This window comes from Perognathus longimembris, chromosome 11 (assembly GCF_023159225.1).
Source record: "Perognathus longimembris pacificus isolate PPM17 chromosome 11, ASM2315922v1, whole genome shotgun sequence".
Classification (NCBI taxonomy): Eukaryota; Metazoa; Chordata; class Mammalia; order Rodentia; family Heteromyidae; genus Perognathus; species Perognathus longimembris.
Window position 1 is genome coordinate 23,603,571 of NC_063171.1, and position 22,839 is coordinate 23,626,409.

The window sequence follows — 22,839 nt, forward strand, 5'->3', positions numbered from 1 at the left end:
GTTAGGCAAGTGTTCTACCATTGCTTTATGTATTCAGCCCCTGGTTTTATTTTATGCGCTTAATAATGATCACTTTACAAAATGCTTGCACTGCTTATTGGAAACACAAGCATTTTTCATCTTCTCACCTCTTAGTCACTGTTCCCTTTTCTCCTGGTGTTTGTGTATGGGGCAAGAAGGTTAAGATGACTTCTCAGATTTCCCATGAATGCTATTATAAGTGACCTCTACTTGCTGCCAAACATGGATATTTGTTCTTAGATTTCTTTTTTTTTTGTTCTTAGATTTCTTACCCACCAAATTCTCTAGGTTATAATCTGCATAGTTTATATCTATTTCATGTTTGCTGTCCATTTTTCCTATATTTCTTTGTTGACCATATCTGCTCAATGCCTTATTTTGTGCAAGAGTTCACAGAGGATAAGAACCACCAAGTGTTAAAGGCATACAAACAATTGGTAGGGCTCAGATTGAACACACACATGTGTGTATATGAATGTGTTTTCTGGATTTTTTTTTGAGGTACTTGAACTCAGGGCTTCAAGCTACTTAGGCAGACATACTACCATTGAGCCATTCCTTCAATTCAAAGACCTAAACTCTTTGATCAGACATCTACTAGGCCAGACACATAGTTTTCCCAGCTTGACCTGTATCTTTTATAAATATTTGGTTTCTGTTGTTAACAGAATCTCCTCAGTCTTAAAATATTTTACAGACAATACTGCTATGCTTTTAGTTCTTCCTGAGTGTGCTCTAGGAAGTAGGTGAATCATTGAATCATTTACTGAGAATCAGTAATTGGTCTCCCTAATATAGACCTGTGGAATTATAAAAAAAACACAGCTTGTTGCCAGACTTTAATTTAGAAGGACTCTGAATTTGTCTAGGATCAGTGAGCATCAATCAGATTATTAGTAACTATTCCGTATTTTTAATGCAATTGATCCTGTGTGAGAAAATTAGTAACAAGAATTGAACAAGAATTGAAGAATTAGTAACAAGAACTGAATTAGTGATAAGAATGGAACATCAAAAAATTTAGCGACTCATTTAGGACTTCTTTGGCGTTTGCCAAATGGAGTTCTAAAAGTCTCCCCCAAATGACAACGATGATGAAACTTCGTGCAGTGGACTCCTTTCATTCCGTTTTTGTTTTTCCCTTTTCCCAGGAGGCTTGGGACACAAGGGGATCCGACCTTCCAGGACTGAGTTTTGCGAAAGCAGCTGGCCCTGGCCGGGTGCCCGCCTCTCCTAGGGCGAGGCGGGGTCGGGTGCCCGCGGCCGGTCTGAGGCGCGCCTGTCCGGACGCCTTTCCGCTCTCCTCGGGGCGGTGCCAGCGCTGCCTGGCCCTTCCTGCCACGCTCTCGCCGCGGGCTGGCGGCTCGCTTCTCCAGCCATGGCGGTGCTTGCCGGCAGACGGTGCCTCCCCTGGGTGTGGCTTTGCAGGTACAGCCCTGGGGCTCACCACCAGGCAGTACGGGGACGCACCTTGCGCCCCAACCCGAGTAAATTCTCTCTTGGTCCCTGTTGCAGGAGACCCGGGCAGGGCCATGGTCGGCACTACAGAGCCGCGCTTTGCACGGAGCTGAAACAGCCTCTGGCCATCAAAGAAGTGGCCCCCCGCCCTGTCCAGCCTCACGAGGTAGGGTGACTGGCTAGTCCTGGGGATCTCCGACACCAGTGTCATCTCCACACTGCAGGCTTCCGGCCTGAATCAAGTTCCCGGTTCCCAATCTAGGGGGCCACCCCAAGACTGGAGCCCAAGTTGGCCCTGGGCTGCAAGGTCAGTCAAGTTCACAGAGTGCAGAGTCACAGGTGCTTCAGGAAGAGTGCTCCCCAAAACACATGGCTAGGATTCTTTTCCCAGAAGGCTCCGGGGGACGTTGCCTTAGAAACAAGAGAATTCGAATGTACACACGGCTTTGCATAACTGCCACCAAATTGTTGATTTCAAACAGATAAACTAACCCTTGCCTTACTTTGCTTCATTCCTCTTCAGTGTCAAGGTCAAGTTAGCTGCCCTTCAGTCTTCCCCAAAGCAGCCTTAAATCCCCTGAATGCACGCCCTATGTTCTCCCTGGGGAACTGCAGTGATGTGGGCTGGGATTAGTTTAGTTCACAGAAATGAGTGAGTCATCTTGGCCTTGCCTGTTGACCAATCTGGTGACACACTGTCACGTGGTGTGCAGAAGGAGAACCTTCCCCTGCATGAAGCCTCCACGTAGGAGACCACTGATGAAGGCGAGGAATGCAGCTGCAGCCCCAAGGTGTCACTCAAAAGGATTATTTGGACTAATACATGCAGGAAGTAGGCTTCTTAGGATTCCCATGTTGAGAAAGCTCATCCCTTACTCTCCCCTCTTCCCTTCCTTGGTGGTTTTTGTTTATTTGTTTTGTTTTTGTTGCCAGTCCTGGGGCTTGGACATAGGGCCTGAGCACTGTCCCTGGCTTCTTTTTGCTCAAGGCTAGCGCTCTACCACTTGAGCCACAGTGCCACTTCTGGCTTTTATCTATGTATGTGGTGCTGAGGAATTGAACCCAGGGCTTCATGTATACGAGGTGAGCACTCTACCACTAGGCCATATTCCCAGCACCCCTTGGTGGTTTTTTTTTTTTTTTTTGGCCAGTCCTGGGGCTTGGACTCAGGGCCTGAGCACTGTCCCTGGCTTCTTTTTGCTCAAGGCTAGGCACTCTGCCACTTGAGCCACAGCTCCACTTCTGGCCGTTTTCTGTATATGTGGTGCTGGGGAATTGAACCCAAGGCCTCATGTATACGAGGCAAGCACTCTTGCCGCTAGGCCACATCCCCAGCCCCCCTTGGTGGTTTTTGAGATAGATGTGTGGGGTTTAGTCATTCTAAATCAAGGTGGAGTGTGCCTTGGGTCTGGGTCTGAAATATCAATGTGTCATCTATCCAGTGTGCATAGGCTGAGGCTGGGTTCCTTCTTTCTGTTATTTGTCCAGATATTGCATTGTAAGGAATTAGCTCATGAGAGCTGCAATTAGGTTATTTTTATTCACCATTAAATCCCTGTGGTTTAAAATGAGACTTGGCATGAGGCAGATGCTTTTTAAAAAAATCACAAGATGAATGGATTTCATAGATTAAAAAAAAGCATTCTTGACAATATGACCATTTCTGAACTAAATTTAAATAAGCAGACAAACGTTCTCAAGTTTGTGTTTCAGCATCATGTTACTTTCTCCTGAGACTCCAATCCCTTGCCCAGTGGTTTTCTGGAGTGCATCATGATCACTGGAGATTGATAAGCAGATTATTTTGTCTCCAGTATCTGATTTGTGGGGCCCAAGAATTGGAGTTTCTAAAGGGTCCCAGGTGATATGATTCTGGTAGTGTCTAGGACCATCATCTGAGACCCACTCACTTCACAAGGTCTAGAGAAACTACTGGCCATCCTTCTGCTGCTATAGTTGTACCTCATGATGCCTTTGCTGAGAGCACAGAAACTGGAGATCTAGGCTTTCCTCCAAGATTCCAGATTCCCAAACCAGATGATTATATTATCCTTCTGTTTAGACTCTCTTTCTAGCTTCCCAGTGCTCCTAGTATGAAGGTGAAGATCCTCAAGATAGAGCTACAAGTCATTATGTGATGTGGGCCCTTGACCTCTGCTCTATCCCCCTTGTCTTTCTTTGTGTCTAGGCTTGCTGGTTTTTGTTCACATGCAGATGCAGGACCTTTGCACACACCATTGCTTTTTTTTTTTTTTTTGCCAATCCTGGGCCTTGGACTCAGGGCCTGAGAGCTGTCCCTGGCTTCTTTTTGCTCAAAGCTAGCACTCTCCCACTTGAGCCACAGTGCCACTTCTGGCCATTTCCTATATATGTGGTGCTGGGGAATCGAACCCAGGGCTTCATGTATCTGAGGCAAGCGCCTTGCCACTAGGCCATATTCCGAGCGCCACCATTGCTTTTTGTCTGTGTCAGTTTTCCCCCCTCCTATCTCTAAGCTGTTACTTTAATGTTACTTTTAGTTTTTCTTGACTTCCCCCAGAAATCGCATAATCCCATTGTTGTGCTTTTTTAATCCTCCCCCAAATTCCTATTATTAGCATATAGTTTTACTTATAATTTAATACATATGCTTTCATTATCATTTGGGTAATATCTGGCTTCTGACTATATTTTTAGCTTCACAATAACAGAAATTGTGTCCATTTTGCCTCATGATTACACTCTGGCTCTGTTCAGTGCCTGGCATTTAGTTGTCATTCATTCATTCAACCATTCAATCTTTTTGAATAGTTGAGTGAATTTTGTTTTCAGCATGTGTCCTGTTCTGTTTTGCTGCTTTGTCTCCTTTACAGGTCAGAGTTGATGTCCATTTCTGTGGAGTTAACTTTGCTGATATTTTGGTCTGCCGTGGTCAGTATCAGGAAAGGCCCCATCTTCCCTTCATACCAGGTGAGTAGGGGGAAACAAAGTACTGGCTCAGGAAAATAAGGTCTTACAAGTTTTCAGAACTGCATATATCTTTCCAGACAGTGCTCTGGTGGGTTTTGCCTTGCCATCAGTGAGATTTCTGTGAGAGATTTCAGCACATTGTTAATTAGAATCACTGGATTATGAGTCCTCAAAGAAAGTAGATACATGAGTAAACAAATGTTCATACATCAGGTGTTCACTAGAATTGTGTTCGTCAGAATCATTTTTGATCGAACTCAGGGGTACTTGCTAGACAAGTACTCTGTCAGCTCAACCACTCAAGTAATGCCCAGTGCTATCCCATGTGAGCCACACCCAGAACTCTACCATTTGAGCCACACTGAAGTCCTTTTGCTTTTAGTTTGTTTTTTGGATAGGGTCTAAGGTTTTTGCCTGTACCAGCCTCAGAATGCAGTCTTCCTTTTTCCACCTCCTGAGTAGGTGGTATTTCTGATGTGAACTAGCTTGTTTTGTTGAGATAGGGTCTGCTAATTTTTTTCAGGGTGGTCTTGAATCATAATCCTGGATCATTAATGATCCTAGTCATTCCTGTTCTTTCTTTAATATTGCCTCAGTTTTTATTTTTCTTTGGAGGATCATAAAAATCTTCTTGCAGGTAAGAAACCTAATGTCACAGTATCAAAAAGAAAAAAAAGTGCTTTCATTTTTTAGCAGTCCATTGTCTCATTTTCATTTTGCCCAATATGATTACTTTTAGATCCCAATGACTTGTTGATGAAGTTTTATAAAGTGATATAAGAAGACCTTAGGATGTTTACAGTGCATACATATTTTATTTCATTTCATTTACTTATTTATTTTGCCAGTCCTGGGGCTTGAACTCAGGGCCAGGGCAGAGTCCTTGAGCTTGTGTGCTCAAGGCTAGCACTCTACCACTTTGAGCCACAGCTCCATTTCTGGCTTTTTGGTGGTTAATTGTTGATAAGGGTCTCATGGACTTTCTTGCCTGCATTCACTTCCAATCATGACCCCCAGATCTCAGCCTTCTGAGTAGCTAGGATTACAGTAATGAGCCACCAGCACCTGGCCACATGTATATTTTATGTAAATATATGATTAGACATATAATGATTGCCACATAGTTGCTATGTTTGGGCCTTAGATTTTTTTTTTTTTTTGTCTTTTTTTTGGCCATACGGGGTTTGACCTTAAGGTATCATGCTTGGTAGGGAGGCACAGACACCCTACCACTTGATCCACACCCCTAGCACTATTTGCTTTTAGTTTTTTTTTTTTTTTTTGGCCAGTCCTGGGCCTTGGATTCAGGGCCTGAGCACTGTCCCTGGCTTCTTTTTGTTCAAGGCTAGCACTCTGCCACTTGAGCCACAGCGCCGCCTCTGGCCTTTTCTATATATGTGGTGCTGAGGAATCGAACCTAGGGCTTCATATATACGAGGCAAGCACTCTTGCCACTAGGCCATATTCCCAGCCCGCTTTTAGTTTATTTTTTAGAGAGAGAGTCTTATACTTTTGCCTAGGGCTGACCAAAGATTATGATCTCCTTACCTCCACCTCCTGAGGATTTAATCCTGAGCCTGGATTACAGGTGAAATTCCAATACTACCATATCCTACTTTGGTTGTGTCTCGAGACTGGATTGATTTCTTTCAGTTTGTACTGGCCGGAATGTTGCATAGTGGGGAAGGTGTCACACAATTGAGTTATTTCCCTGTCACCTCAAGTAGGAACGGTGTGGACATTAAATCTAGGAATTTCAGAGACAGAAGGAAGGGCAGAAAGCAGTAATTTTACCAGTTGAACTGAGAACTGTCTGAATAAACACAGCTCATGTCCTTGAGGGCCTCATAGTCCAGCACAGGATATACAGAAACAGATACAATTTGAGGAGCATGATATTTGGGAGTTTATAGGGGACCCAAGGTCCTGGTGATTAGGGTCAGAGTACCTATGTACTTGTGATTCTTTGTGCTTTTGTACCTTCTTGAAATGTTCATTTGGGTCAAGGTTAAGAATGCCACTTCCATAACTTTTTAGGTTGTGAGCATGAAATCTTATGCTCATTCTCCTGTTTTAGGAACAATACTTTATCCCTCTACTCAGATTAAGATGATGATATTTAAATGTTATACGTTTATACAAATTGGTGAGATGGCCTATGGATTTGAGTTTTCACATCTCCATGTACTGATTTTATAGATAACCTCATATTTAAATGATGTTCTAGGAGTGGAGTTTTCTGGGACAGTACTGGAGACAGGCACAGATGTCAGCACAGTGAAAAAGGTAAATTAGCTCAAATCTAGGGAACCAAGGTGTGTAGACTATGAGAAGTGTGTTAATCTTATTTGTACCTTCAAAGTCTTGCTGTTCTGGCCTTTTCCAGCAGACAATAGAGGAAAACTGAGGTAGAAGGAGAAGAAACAAATTCTGAATTGGGGAAAGGAATCTTGTAGGCTTCTGGTTTCATTAAGCTCTTTATTATGAATGAAAGGTTACATCTCAGTTCTCCAGTAACTGAGAGGGTCAAGAATTCTTGTCTTCTGGGGACGGTGTCTAAAGGACATCAACAAAATGGTCCAGCGATTGACATACCGCCATAGGCTTTGCTACAACACAGCCTCTAACAAAACCAGGCTGTCCCGAACCCCTGGCAACAGAATTGTTTACCTTTACACCGAAAAAGTCGGGAAAACACCCAAATCTGCATGTGGTGTGTGCCCAGGCCGACTCTGGGGGGGTTCGTGCTGTGAGACCTAAAGTCCTTATGCGATTGTCTAAAACGAAAAAACATGTCAGCAGGGCCTATGGTGGTTCCATGTGTGCCAAATGTGTCGGGGACAGGATCAAGCGGGCTTTCCTTATTGAGGAGCAGAAAATCGTCGTGAAAGTGCTGAAGGCACAAGCACAGAGTCAGAAAGCTAAATAAGAAGAGGAAGCTGCTTGTGTGTGCTTAGGATGCAAGAGGTCTATAAATTGCTAGCAAAGAAAGAACCTTTTTGATAAATAAAAAGGCTTGCATAATAAAATGTTAGAAGGCTTGTTTTCTTTTCTTTTTTTTTTTTTTTTGCCAGTCCTGGGCCTTGGACTCCGGGCCTGAGCACTGTCCCTGGCTTCTTCCCGCTCAAGGCTAGCACTCTGCCACTTGAGCCACAGCGCCGCTTCTGGCCATTTTCTGTATATGTGGTGCTGGGGAATCGAACCTAGGGCCTCGTGTATCCGAGGCAGGCACTCTTGCCACTAGGCTATATCCCCAGCCCCAGAAGGCTTGTTTTCTAAAAAAAAAAAAAAAGAATTCTCAAGTTTGAGTCTTATATGAAAGAAGCTAATACTAGAATTCTAATTCATGACAACCTTTTCCTTCCTTTCCTACTCTGTTATCTAACATGCTCCCATAGGCTTGGCCACCAGCTGTTTTATTTACTGAATGTTAACTCTGAATATATATATATATATATATATATATATATATATATATATATATGGTTAATCTGTGTCTTATGGGGTCAGAGGTGTGTTTTTCCTTTCATTCTTTGAAAGGTGATGGAATGTAAGGGGCCATACATTTGAACACATTCTTAATGCTGCTTTCCCTTTAGGGAGATCGAGTTGTTGGTGTGAGTGGCTTTAATGGTATGGCTGAAGAATGCATCATAGACCAGAAGGTATCCTATGTTTTAACATTAAAACTTATTTTCTCTGTTACTTTCTTTAATTTCCCTCTTTCCTATGTTACTCATACCCTCTACTCTTCCCACTTTTCTTTTTTAGTTATTTTGGTCATATCTTGCTTCTCAGCTGAGCAGTTTTTTTGTTTTTTTTTTCAAATGCTAATCTCCTTCTCTCTTGGGGTGAATACCCAGGCACAGAGCTTTGTTTGTGTGGAGTGTTTCAGTGCAAAGGGGCTTATTAGTAGTAGTAGTACTTGAGCAACTGACTAGCTGTCCAGTTGGACCTTAGTAAGGTAGTTTTGGTAGAAAAACTGGTTTGGGAAATTGAACTGAATGTAATGGACTTGTCCCCCACACAAAGCTTACCAAAGAGATAGCTTTGGGAAGGGAGCCAGCCAAGGTGGCCCTTTATGATTGAGCAGGATGTGAATGCTGCCCCCTAGTGGTGACCATTACATAGACTGCCCACACCCCAGCTTTACAGAGGTAGAGTTCATCTGTCACCGTACTAGCTGTAGTTTTTCTTAATAATCTGGCTCATTTTTCAGCCAGATTCCAACCTTAGAATTTTGAAGTTGGACATATACCCAAGCCCTCTACCATGGCTTGTTTGGGCTTGAATTTCCACTGGACTTGGTTGCAGGCATTTCCAATTAGTCATGCAATTAAATCATAATATTTATTGAGCAGCTGTTCTAAGTAGGTACATGTGTTTAATATCTGACTGTTACATATTTCCATAGACCCTATGGCAGGTTCCAGAAAAGGTTTCTCTACAGGAAGCTGCTGTCTTACCTGTGTCTTATGGCACTGCAATTTTGGCTCTAGAGCATCGGGCCCATACACAGCCTGGGTAAGAACTCTGTAGATGGCCGGTGGCTACATAATACATGTGTCCCAATAAGGCTTTGCCTTCTCTTCCTCTTTGCTTTTACCATTCACTTCTGTTTCTCATCAGCTCATATTCCTTTTGGTTGAAGAAAGGCAAAAGGGAGGTAATCACTGAGACTGGGGTCTGGAGATTGTAGGGGCATCCTTTTGATTAAGATTGGTAGACTGAATTTGGTCAAAATGAATTTGGAAAAATGGTCCTCTCAAACCTGACCACTCTAGGGGTTGTTCCATAGAAAAATCTTAACGTTTAGGAAGTTGGTTTATTTTTATTTATTTTTTAATGGGACCTTTGTATGTACCTCATGTTGGTTTGAAATTCATTATGCATCCCAAACTGACTTTGAACTCATGATCCCCTTGTCTTAGCCTCCTGAATGAAGGATTGCAAGAGTGTACCACCATGCTTGGCTCAGAGTTGTTTTATTTAAACTCCTTCGTATCAGTTTCATGGAGGCCTGTGGTATTGGTTTCTGTGATATGTGGTTGGGTGTGCCAAGTAGGGCATTTCAAACTCAATAATGCTGAAGCTTCCCCCTTTTACCTGGGAAATTGCCTCTTGATGTCTTCAGAAAGCTAAGTCTCAGAATTGCTCCCAACTAGTGGGCTTAGTTGAAGAGTAGCCATTATGTGACTATTGCCTTTTGAAATCAGGTGGTATTTATGAAAATAATTTTAGGACAAATTTTCTGAAGTGTAAATTGGATGGTTGTTCCAAGGAACAGTTGCCATTGCCATGAGGGGAGACTGCCTAGAGAGATCAAGGAATCTTTGTCCTGGGACATCTTCAAAACCAAACCAAATTAGCACTGACCTAGAAGCTATATAAATCTGCCATTTCTCAAGACTGGTGGTAGATATTTATGAAGGGTTTAAGTGAAATGATCTGTAACATTGTTGTTCTCACCTTGTCTAGTTCTAACATGTTCCTGAAGTCATGTTATTGGATGGGGTTTGAAGGTTTCCACATTAACATTTTTCCTTCTCTGGCACAGAGACACTGTGTTAGTGACGGCAGCAGCTGGAGCCACAGGACTTGCAGTGATTGATGTGGCAACAAATGTGCTTCAGGCCAAGGTATTTGCATGTCAGAATCTCCATTAGAAAAACACCTCCAGTTTTCAGATATGGAATATATTCATCCACTTATTAAAAATTGTGTGCTGGGTTGGGCGGTGGTGGGTCACACCTGTAATCCTAGCTACTCAGGAGGCTGAGATCTGAGAATTGTGGTTTGAAGCCAGCCCAGGCATTGAAGTTCATGAGACTCTCATTTCTATTAAGTGCTAAAAAGCTAGAGGGGAGCTGTGGCTTAAATGGTAGAAAAAATGTGAAAAAAAAAAAAAAAAGCTCAGGGACAATGCCCAGGCCCTGAGGTCAAGCCTTAGGAACACACACACACACACACACACACACACACACACACACACACACACACAATCATGTGCAGGGCACTGAGGATATGGAAAAATCTAGATAAGGGCCTTGCCATGTGTTTATTTATGGAGTAGGAGGAGACCTAACAAAGATATCACTTGTCCCTGCAGTTACTAGAATCTGGAAAGGGCTGCCTCACCTCAGGGCCTCTTTAAATGCTCTTTCCTCTCTCCATGATGATCTAAATAGTCTCCCTCTGCAAGTCAGAGTTAAACTCACATGTGACTTTTTCAGAGACATATCTCTGACCTGGGGCTAGGACAGTCTCTTCTCCCCACTATTTGTATATATCATAACCTCCCATGATTCCTTTCTTAGTGCATACCTCACTGTGTGGTGACTCCTTTAATTGTGTCATTATTAGATTAATCTCTTCCTCCAACTTGACTGTAATCCCTATGAAGACAGGAAGAAGTCTGTGTGATTCATCACTGTAGTCCTGGAACTTCGCATGGTACCTGGAATATAGTGGACACTCAAGACATATTTCTTGAATGAAAGAACTAATGAATGAATCAATGAATGAGTGAGGCTGTGGGTATCAGAGAGAAGGGAGACATTTACCATGTCTTCTGAGGGACTGGTAGTTGAATAGATGGCAAAGGAAAGTGAAAGGGCATTTTAGTAGTGAGAAGACATTGTTAGAGGATCACAAAGTAGGAACTAGCATCATGCATCCAGGGAATTGCAAATGGCATCTGTTGTACATAGGACTTGTTACAGGAGATGACGAATGGTGCTTTAGTAAGGTAGGCAGAGATAAGATCATGAGGATCTTTCACATAGCTGTAAAATTGGAATGCTTATTGCAGACTACTGGAGGCTTTTGAGAATTTTGAGTAGGTAAATGACATGATTATCTTTTTTTCCCTTTGTTTTTGTCAGTTGTGGGGTTTAAACTCAGGGCCAGGGCACTGCCCCTGAGCTTTTTTTGCTCAAACCTGAGACTCTACCACTTTGAACCATAGCACCACTTTCAGTTTTCTGGTAATTAATTGGAGATAAGAGTCTCATGGACTTTCCTGCCTGGGCTGGCTTTGAACTATGATCCCAAGACCTCAGCTTATTGAGTAGCTAGGATTACAGGCATGTGTCACCAGCACCCAGCTGGCATGATTATCTTATCTTTGTTTTTTTTTGTTTTTTTTGGCCAGTCCTGGGCCTTGGACTCAGGGCCTGAGCACTGTCCCTGGCTTCTTCCCGCTCAAGGCTAGCACTCTGCCACTTGAGCCACAGCGCCGCTTCTGGCCGTTTTCTGTATATGTGGTGCTGGGGAATCGAACCTAGGGCCTCGTGTATCCAAGGCAGTCACTTTTGCCACTAGGCTATATCCCCAGCCCTTATCTTTGTTTTTTTGAGGCAAGGTCCTACCATGTAGCCTAGGCTGGTCTTGAGCTCTAGATCCTCCTCTTGATTACAAGTACATACCACACTGCCTTGCATCATCTTTACATTAAAAAATCACTCTGATAGCTTGTGGAGATGAGGGATAAGGACAAAGGCAGAGAGAGGAGAGAGTGAAGAGAGAAAGGAGGAGAAGAGGAAAGGAGAAAAAGAAGAAGGAAGAGAAGAAGAAGGAAGAAGAGGAGGAGGAGGAGGAAGAGAAAGAGAGAGAGAGAGAGAGAGAGAGAGAGAGAGAGAGAGAGAGAGAGAGAGAGAGAGAGAGAGAGAGTAGCTTTTGGAATTGCCCAAGCCAGATGTTAAGATGTATGAACTAAGGCAGTTGAATTCCTACTGAAGTGGAAAAAATAGAAAATTTAGTGTCCATAGAGAATTTGGCTAGTCAGGGAAACAAAGACTTCAAAGGTAGCCTGATATAGGTTTACATTCCAGCTCTACTTCTAGATTAATAGCATAACTTTCCTTATTTGTAAAATGCTGCTTTCTTTATTGAGTTGTTGGGTAATGTTGAGATTACATGTGCAATGTGCCTATTACAGGGTATGGCATGTCAGTAAGAATCTCTTAAAGAGAGAATCCTGTTATTATTAGACAGCGAGTGGGAAGAGCAAACTAGGTTAACTTCTGGAATTGCCACTTATTGAGACTGAGCATACAGGAAGAAATGGAGAGTTTAGTTTTGGACATTGTGAAATCAGTCAAGTGCAGGGTTTCTGTGGAGCAAGTGACTAGAAGGTTGAGATGGCAAGTAGATATACACACAGGTTTGGAGATAATGGGATTGTCTTGGAATTCTCTCTGGGGAGTTATTGTTCCTTTTTCATTTCAGACTCCTTCTGAGAAGGGCATGAAAGTTCTGCAGGGAATTTTAGGTGCTAGGAGGCTTCTCATGAAACATTAACACATTTCATGTGAAGTGGAATGGCTTTTTGCTCCTCTTGGAGGGGAGAGTTCAGAATTTCCCTTGTTTAGAGCCACTGACTGACATTTCTAGAAAGGTAAATCGTACCATTTCTCTCAAGAAGTTCTCAGAAGTGAAACAGAAAAAGTTGCTTCAATTTGGGTATTAAAATTGATCCAAATGAATGAAATTATTCATATGTATATATACATTATATTCATGCACTGAGACCATTTCTTTCATAGCAAAAATCAGCTTTAAACAGAAGTAAACACAATACCATATCACCTACTCAGAACAAGTCATTTTGATCATACCTTCTATCCTCAGTTTTTCCAGCTGCTTCCAAAGTAATTATCTTACACTGGACCTTCCTATAACTCCTGGGAGATAGGAAATGTAAGTGTTTATTTCCCTATTTCACAGATCAAGACAGTGAAGCACCAAGAGAATTAATGACTCACTGAAGGTTACACTGAGACATAGAGGGAATATTTGAATGAAGTCAGGTGCCTGACCTTCATCTTCATCTGTCTGCTGTGATCCTGTGTGTGTGAATAGTCCTTAGTGAGCTGGGCTATTTTGAGGGGCCTACCAGGGAGCATTGAAGAAGAGCTTTCAGTTTCAAATAGTTATCAGTGAGTTTGGAATCCTTTAAGGACAATGATGTTCTTAGAGTGAGTCAAGTTCTGAGTATCACTTTGGACAAAGTGTTTGGGTGATGGCATTGCTTGCTATTGAGGCACCTTTGAGTGATGCTGAAGTGTCTGCAGCTTTTGTGCAGATTACCAAACCCTGTATTTCTCTGTGCGTGGCCCACGGCCAGCTCTGCCATCTGTATTGGACCTTAGGCATTGCTTTTTCATGGGATGTTGGAGATGAAAAGAGTAGGTTTTGGAGGCAGTGTTAGATTAGAAATAATTGTTCTCTCTGCTACCTGAATGAGCTTGGGATGATAAGTTAATTTTCTGAACCCATGTCTCTGCCTCTTCCTGTAGTTTGGAAATAATCAACCCTTCCTAAAAATCTTCTTCTGAAGTTTAAATAGAAGAAATGCTTACATGTGTATAACACTAATTTATTTTATTCTTTGTTTCCCAAATGCTGTAAGTATAGTGATTATTTTATACCTGCACTGGGGCTGGAACTTGAGTCCTTTAGCTTTTTCAAAGCTGGTACTCTCCCACTTGAGCAACAGCTCCACATTTGGCTTTCTGGTGGTTACTTGGCGGTAAGAGTCTCACAGACTTTCCTGCTTGGAACCGTGATCCTCAGATCTCTGTCTCCTCAGTAGCTAGGATTATAGGCATGAGCCACCAGTGCCTGGCACATTTAATTTTTAAAATAAGTCTTATTTTACCAATGAGACCTGGAGATGTTGCCAGGCAGTACAAGGTCAAATGCATGAACTCTAGAGATGGATTACCTGGGTTTGAATCTTAGCTCTGTGTCCTGTTAACTGTGTGAATTGCTGTGGACACCATATTTAGCTTATTCTGTATTAATTTCTTCATCTCTAATATAGGAACAACAATGGAATATATTCCATTGGTGTATTTTGACTAAATGAGCCACTAATGTATGTAAAATCATGACACATTATGATTCTTACTAAGTAATTTGTCTATGATAACATACCTAGATTAGGTGGCAGAGGCATGATTTGAACCATGATCTCTCTAACTTCAAGATTTTTCCACTGTGTTGGTCTGGGAAGCCTTTCCTGACTTTCAGGATGGATATTGGTTCTCTTGTTTGAAGTTGATTCTTTCCCCCATCACACTGCTCTATGTTTGTTGCTCTTTTGACTTCTAGCATGGTAGCCAGTTTGTATGTTAAGTAGTTGATTCATGGTGGTACTTAGTAAAAGGTGAGTTTTATTTGCAGTTGAAGAAAACTTTCAGAGTATCTCTGGAATGATTTCAGCTCTTAGTTTCACTGAGCTTTGCATCCTCTTAGAAGAATGTTTGGAACCATAAGAAATCTTGTGTTCTTTATGCAGGTAATAGCTGCAGCTGGGAGTGATGAGAAGTGTAAGCTGGTGATGAAGAGGGGTGCTCAATACAGTGTGAACTACAGTCAGGAAAGTCTGAAGGATGCCGTGAAGAATTTGGTGGGCAGTGGTGGGGTGAATGTGGCCATCGACATGGTGGGAGGAGATGTTTTCCTGGAGTCTCTCCGCAGGTACGTGCAGTTGTCTATCCACAGTGGGCTGAACTTTTCTGAACTTCTACCTTCCTTCTGGCCTCGCTTCTCTTTTCTCTCTTGTCTTTGCTGTTCACTTCTCCTGTAGACATCAACAGGAATAGCTGAGTGGGAGGATGACAAGGAATAGAAGCCGAGAAAATCAGGAAATGCTTAAATATAGCAAAAAACAAAATCCCCAACTGGAAAATATCCAAAAAAATAACTGTAGACTTTCTAGTTGGCAATGTTAAGTGCTTTAGAAATTATGCATGTGTTAAACTCAGCTATGCTGACCCATACTATTTTCTGTACATGGAGGTGGGGCATTCTTCAGGAGATCATTGTTCAGATGTTAGAATTTCTAGGGTGGCATTCCTTACTCCTCCAGTTCATGGTGCATCAAGATATAAGCTCTCTTGGTCTTACTGGTGAGCCACTGGTTCCTGGCTCTTACCAGTGTTTGAAGCAGCCAACAGTGTGTTTCCGTGATTTGTTTTTATTAAAACATTATTGGAAATTTAGTGGGGTTGTTATACAATATCAGTTCTTATTTTATTTCCAACCAAGGATTCTGGAATATTCTGAACACTAGTTTTCCTTCCTTCCCTTCCTCTGTCCCTCCATCCCCTTATCCTTCCATTCCTCTCTGTCCCTCTCTCCCTTCCCCCTTCTTCTCTCTCTTCTTAACATTGCTGAGGCAGGGTCTTTCTATCTCACCAAGGCTGTGCAAGTTACGAGAGAGAGAGAGAGAGAGAGAGAGAGAGAGAGAGAGAGAGAGAGAGAGAGAGCCTACCTACAGAAGGAATCAGTTGGAACCAAAGTCTGCGCTGAAAGGCAGGCAGTATTCATGTTTGATCAGCACTGTATAATACCTGGTACTGTGTTCAAAGAAGAAGCAAAAGAAGGAGTGTGTGGACCAAATAGACTCACCCTTCCTTTGCTTTCCTTTTTGATTTCTGGATAATGTTTTGCAACAGCTTCTCATTTCTCTTCTGAAAAAGGAAAGCATAAAAAGCAAAAACGAATCATATTTTCTAGCAAAATGTATACAAATGTTTTATAACTTATTGAGTAGCATATACTTTGGTGCTTGTCATATGGGCTTAGACAACTTGTGAATTTTTGTAGATTATTCAAAATTCTCTCAAGAAGCATCATGATGTAAAGGAGTCTTCAAGTCTTTGTATAGAGCAATGATCCATAATTCTAGTGTCTGTTTTTATTTTCTTCGTAGTAGCACTAAGGTTTGAATTCAGGGCCTTATTCTTGGTAGGTAAGTACTCATTTTAGAAATGCCTTTGGGGGCTGGGGATATGGCCTAGTGGCAAGAGTGCCTGCCTCATATACATGAGGCCCTGGGTTCGATTCCCCAACACCACATATACAGAAAATGGCCAGAAGTGGCGCTGTGGCTCAAGTGGCAGAGTGCTAGCCTTGAGCAAAAAAAAGAAGCCAGGGACAGGGCTCAGGCCCTGAGTCCAAGCCCCAGGACTGGCCAAAAAAAAAAAATAATAAAAATAAAAAAAAAAAGAAATGCCTTTGGCCTTTTTTGCTTTGGTTTGTTGTAAGGTAGTGCCCGAAAGTGGAACTAAGATCTTCCTACCTCCACCTCCCAAGTATCTGGGATTACAGGCAAGAGTCAGCACTGCCAGCTCACCACATCTTCTCTACCTATTCAGATGCTGAGGGACACTTGCTTTGTTTATGCTTCCCTGCTATTGGGAATAGTTCTGCTATGAACATAAGTGTGCAGATATCTCTTCAAACTTTGATTTGGGTTTTTATTGCTATATACTGGAAGTGGAATTACTGACCTTATCTTTAACTTTTCAAAGAACCTTCATGTCATTTTCCATAGCAGTTGCTTCATTTCACAACCCCACTGACAATTCAGTTTCACACATCCTCACCAACTTTTCTCCTCCTCCTCCTCCTCCTTTCTTTAAAAAAAAAAAGACATTGGGTAGCCATCTTAATAGATGTAAATGTTCATTGGCATTTATCATTTCTTTTTCTTCTCTTTAGCCTGGCGTGGGAGGGAAGGATTGTGGTGTTGGGATTTGCTGGAGGAAATATTGCATCTGTGCCATCAAATTTGCTGCTCCTGAAGAACATCTCTGCCATGGGCCTCTACTGGAGTCGCTACCAGCAACATAACTTTACTGTCTTTTCCAAGAGCCTGTCCTCTGCACTTCAGTACTGCCAGCAAGGGCGCATCAAGCCACATATTGGAGCCATGTTTAAACTGGAGGAGGTGAGACACGCTGAAGAAATATGCTGCAAATACATCCAGAAAACAATCTGTCAAACTACTGGCAAGTTTATCTTTGGGTACCATAAGTCCTCACTTTATGAACTAAAAAGAGGAAAATGCCACACTGAATAGTGAGATTTTACAGGCTTCCGAGTGATAGGATTCCTAGCTGTCTTCTGGGGGCATGTCTGGCGAGTTAGGGATAGTGTGAAATTCAATTTTAAGGGCTCTGTTGGTGTCACTGGTATCCCAAATAGAGGTAAGTTATAGTGCTTTAGAAATTAATTTACACATGTTGATATGAACCCTGAACTCTACAACATACTCTAAGCCTAAGATGGAAGCACTTGATTTGACCTTTGATTTTCAAATATAGCTACTTCAAAGTACAACCAGATGATCTAAGTTGGAGTTCTGTGCACAGAACATAAATCATGCCTGATATTATGAAACTATAATTCATCTACCAGTCAGTGTTGTTATCTTTGTTGATTATTCACTCCCGTACTCTTTTCCCCACAGTCTCATTAATATGGCTTAAACTTCTGGAAAAGTGTAATTGTGTGCATGCATATGCAATAAATGTGAATCTGTTAGGCAGTCACTATCAAGCCTTTTTGTTTTGGCTTAACTTGTTTTTTTATTTTAATTAATTAATTTTAAATTTGATTTTTGTGGCAAAGGTGATCTACAGAAGGGTTACAGTTACATAAGTCAGACAATGAGTATATTTCTTTTTTGAACAGTGTTATCCCCTCCCTCATTTTCTCATACTTTTCCACCTCCTGACCCCCTTCCCCTCAAGTTGTAAAGTACATTTCCAACATAGTGTCTAGTGAGTATCACTGTTGCATTGGTTTGCCCTTTGTCCCACAATTTTTGTGATTCTTCTTACCTTCCCCAAACCAGATAAACTTATATGCAAGACAAAGGGGACAGAAATAAAAAAAAAAACTGCCAATAAGGAGTAAAACTGTTTTGGTAACTCTAGTCAGCCCTAGAGGGTGGCCATGTTTTGTTCAAATGTGAATTAGTGGAGCTGAAGCTGTCAGTACCAGACTTTCTTGTTTACCAGCCTTCCACTGTTAAGGTTTGTCCTGAGATGAGGCGCATTTATTTCAACCACAGTTTCCATCCTTGTTTATCTTTTTGGTGTGTGAGTCAAGAAGACAGCTGTGTGCTTTGTTATGTTTTGATTTCCACTGGAAAACTGTGGGCTCTGATGCCAGCTTTGCCCCTCTTGTCCCCTAGTTTGTGGAATTGCTGACCTTCTATTTCCACAGCTCTAGTATGAAGGGGTAGGCCATTATCAGTGGCTTTGGACTACACTTAGAAGTCATGGAGTGGATGTGGGGTAGACAGTGTACATCTGAATTATTTGGGTTCTGGAACCTGTTCTTGGCTGAGACTAGAGTAGTGTTATATTTTCACTTTTCAGTATATTTTCTTTGAAGAAAAGGTTTTGTGCATAAATACTTGTAAACCAGTAGTTTAGGTTTTCTGAGTCCTCTTTCCATCTGTTGGTTTTTATCATTGCGTGATTTGTTGGTAGAGGCAAAGGATGTCCTATCGGTATAGGAAGGAGTAGAAACAAAGGGTTTAGCCATAATCCTCTCACAATTGATGTGTGTTGGTGCTGTTTAGGCATGAAAAAAAAAAAGCTAGAGGTGAATTATCATGTAACTGTCCACATCAAAGTTCTTTCTCTCTCTTTTCTTCTTCTTTTCATTCTTTCCTTTTTAATGCTTGATGGTTTATGAAAATCTTTATTACTTAACTGGATTCCATCAAATTCCACTGAGAATTTCAGGGCATTTCACAAAGAGGATATCAAATCTTTAGTTTAAGAACCTGACTTGGAGGAATGACTCCATGATTGTGAACAATCTTTTGAAACTTATCTGTATGGGAGGCACTTCAAAAAGTACCAAGTCTGATATAGTTTTTGTCTTATATAGAAAGCAGGAAACATAATGGGACTGCTTGACTCAGGTTGAAAGAGAACAGAAAGAGAAAAGCCCTCCTAGGACACAAAATAGATCCTAGTGAGGGATTACTGAATGTACTAAAGAAATTTATGAAGATGGAGATGATATGATGCAAACCATTAGTAAAGTTGGGGTGAAATGAAGAGAGAAGCAAGTCAACAGAGAGACAGAATTTTTAGTCTCTTAAATCCTTTTGGGAACTGTGATATAGAAATTTTGATGTTTCCAGAAAGGAAATGTTAGCACATGCAAATTTGACAGATAACTATTGACATAGCATTCTGAGTTAAAGACAGTGAATTTTCAATTTCTTACTTTGTTTTTATTTAGTATGTTTATTAAACACTCCCTCAAAAAATGCTTTTATTAGTGTGGCACCCTAGTCATTTTGTTCAAGATGGGGTTATATAGCATTCGCACTGAAACTTAAAAAGCAAGTTTTGCCTAATGAAAATGCTATATTATATGTATTTTTGTTGTGCTAGAAAGCAAAAAACAAAAAATATTTCTTATCCATGAGTTGCTGATACCAGTTTCAACGAATGTAAGAGTAATTTAAGAATAAAATTTGAAAGTTTGCACTGTAAATGATTATGATGTGTATTTTCCTGAGCAGAGCTTACATATTTTGCTCTTTGAAAATGAAAGTAGTAGCATTGGTGACTCACACTTGTAATCCTAGCTACTTGGGAGGTTGAAACAGGGAAGATCACATTTGGAGGCCCATGTGAAAACATTTATGAGATTCCTTCTTAATCAAAAGCTGGATGTAGTGGCATGAGCCTGTCTTCTCTGCTTTGCTGGAAGTGTAAGTAGCTAGATTACAGTTTAGACATACATCAGAGCAGGAAGAGACACCCTATCTCAAAAATAACCAGTGTCAAAATGAGGTGGAGGTGAGGCTGAGTGACACAGTGCCTACCAAGAAAACACAATGTCCTGTACTATAAGAAAAGAGATTGTTTAATGGATATCTACTTAATTTCACTGAGCTTTAAAGTCTGAGTAATATTTTTCCATTTAAATTAGTTAACATATTATACAGATTACTTATCAGGACCAGTTTGGGCTTGGAAAAAATCCACTGAACTTTTAAAATATGTATGGTATTAGAAAGAGTGGTGAGCCTGGAAGTAGTGGTTCACACCTGTAATTGTAGCTACTCAGGAGACTGAGATATGGGGATTGTGGTTTGAGCTATCCCAGGAAGGAAAGTCTGTGAGACTCTGATCTTCAATTAACCACAAAAAAGAAAAAAGTGGGGGTGAAGCTCAAGTAGTAGAGCACTAGCCTTGAGCAAAAAAAACCCTCAAGGACAGTACCCAGGCCCTAGGAGTGGCACATGTACAAAAAGTAAAAGTAAAATAGGAAAAAGAAAGACCATTGCATCTTAGTTCATATTTTCTCCTGAATGCATCTTACAGGGTTGACCTTGATAATTCATATTTGTATGATTGTAAACGTGCAATCAGGGGCATGTCCTGTCTATATCTCAACATCTCCAGTTCTAGCAATCATTCATGTATCTGTTGAATGGCTGACTGAGAATGGAGTCCATGGGGTCAGACCACCAGAGTTCAAACACTGCCTATGCTCAATTATATGTCTTCATTGCTTAGCTACAATAGGACAGTACTTACCCTGCCTCTTAGGATAGTTATGACGATTAAATGAGACATGAAATGTAAAAGAACTTAGTGAATTTAGTAACTATTCAATGCCTCATATACCATTCCCATAAAATATAGAATTGTGTTTGTCCTGTTTCTTTAAATGATATTTTTTTTGCATTGCCATATCAGAAAGCAGATTAAAATGATAGGTTTTGTATTTTAACTAGAATTTATTGTTACCTGCAGTTGTAACTGTGTTGTGATGGGCAGATCATACATTACCCTGTATTCTGTTTCAGAGGAAGGCATTTGTTTAGATGTGCAGAGTGTTTTCTGTATGAAGCTACCCACACACCTCTTCATTGGACATAGTACTTAAACAGCTTGTGTATTATTTAAAGGTCAGGTGAGATTGCCACATGAACAGATTTAATAGAAACTATTTGCTTGAAGTTTCCCCTGTGTATAAGTGGAATATTTTTAACATTGAAATGATTCTTTTAGTTGAGATGGTCTGTTAAGTTATAGCCATTTTTGCCCATATCTGCTGTTACTCATATGTATCTCATATTTGCGCTCCACCTTCTGCCCCTATCCCTGGCCAGTGGGCTGCTTGTTAAACTATATTCCTACAACCTCCACCATTGTCCCTAGGCCATGTCTTCTTATGTCACTGATTTCTTCTGCTTTCCTGGGGGAAGAATGATAAAGATGATCATCTACTCCTTCTCTCCTCCCTCTACTCTTTCTTTTTAAATTCCAGGGCTTGAATTTAGTACTTCATGGGTTTATGCTCTTGGTCAACTTGTTCATTCATAGCTAGTACAGTACTACCTGAGCCACACTTCCAGCCCAGCATTTTGCTGGTTAATGGAGATGGAGTCTCATGGACTTTTCTGCCTTGGTTTTCTTTGAACTTCTATTCTTCAGATCTCAGCCTCCTGAGTAGCTGTGATTACAGGTGTGAGCCACTGGCACTTGGCTGCCCCCAACCCCTTTTTGGGGTTGAATTCAGGTCCTATGCACTGTCCCTTAGCTTTTTCACTCAAGGTTGGCACTCTTGCATAAGGCTTCTGGGGTTCATCTAGTAGTTGAATGTATTAGTAGTGCATTTCTTTTTATTACGGAATGGTAAGCATGGAAGTAATGCAGTGGGTTTATTCATTTACTGGTTAGTAGATAGTTGCTTGAATTCAGTTTTTGGTGATTAGGAACAAATCTTTTGTGAACATTTATAGACATATTTTGTGTAGACATAAGATTTTATTTGTTGTAAGACTAATTAATAGATAATATGCAAAGAATGTGTATAAAAATTTTACAGATATTTAATTTGCTTTATTTTCCCTTAGTCTTCATCATTAGGTAAGAATGATGGGAGGCCAAAACTTGATTGTAAGTACTTCTAAATGATGAATGTAAAAGAAATCATGCAGAATCCTAAAAATAATAGACTTTATGTTCCTTAGAAAGGGGCAAACGACCACATTGACAACTCTTTTTCTCTACCTTAGTAACTCAGAAACATCTCTGTTCTAGGATCTGCATCCCATGATTTTGAAGAGTAGGCCATTATTTCTGTACTTCCATCAAAGCCCAGAGAACCCAGGTCTTTTCTTTTGGGTGATATTCTGATCTAGAAACTGGTATAGATAGTCCGGCATCAAGCTGGGAGTTTGGAATTTTGCTTCTACTGATTTGCTTACTCTTTTAACAGGCTGCTAAACTATTTTTTTTCAGAGTGGTTATGCCATTCTGCAGCTCTACCAACTATGTCTGAAAGGTCTAGTTGCTCTGTATCTGCCGGAACTTAATTTTGTCAGTTGTTTAATTTTAGCTACTGTCATAGGTGTAATGATGCCTGCTAGTGAGCTTAACTTGCATTCCCCAAGTGAATAATAGTATGAGTATGTATTCATATTCTTATTTGTTATCTATTATTCTCATTTTTTTCTGGTGAAATGCATTCACTGACTTAAAATAAGATTCAGAGCTGTCAATATCAGAGAGAGAGAGATATGATGACTGTAATTCAGTTACAACAGTGTATCATTATTCAAAAGTTTTT

General features: G+C 41.0%; 1 protein-coding gene and 1 pseudogene across 3 annotated transcripts in view; both read left to right on the forward strand.

The window, feature by feature from the left end:
• The first annotated feature begins 1,338 nt into the window (after positions 1–1,338).
• LOC125359325 (quinone oxidoreductase-like protein 2) overlaps positions 1,339–22,839 on the forward strand; it is a 30,374-nt gene continuing 8,873 nt past the window's right edge. The window contains exons 1-9 of one of the 3 annotated variants that reach the window (XM_048357003.1): positions 1,339–1,449; positions 1,537–1,645; positions 4,332–4,428; positions 6,656–6,714; positions 8,028–8,093; positions 8,843–8,952; positions 9,986–10,067; positions 14,732–14,913; positions 16,942–17,170. In XM_048357003.1, coding sequence (XP_048212960.1) covers positions 1,400–1,449; positions 1,537–1,645; positions 4,332–4,428; positions 6,656–6,714; positions 8,028–8,093; positions 8,843–8,952; positions 9,986–10,067; positions 14,732–14,913; positions 16,942–17,170 — 984 coding nt within the window. In that variant the 5' untranslated portion in view covers positions 1,339–1,399. Of the gene's footprint in view, positions 1,450–1,530; positions 1,646–4,331; positions 4,429–6,655; positions 6,715–8,027; positions 8,094–8,842; positions 8,953–9,985; positions 10,068–14,731; positions 14,914–16,941; positions 17,171–22,839 lie in introns of all 3 variants that reach the window. The other 2 variants (XM_048357004.1, XM_048357005.1) reach the window with 2 other exon arrangements.
• On the forward strand, positions 6,947–7,462 carry LOC125359326 (annotated as a pseudogene).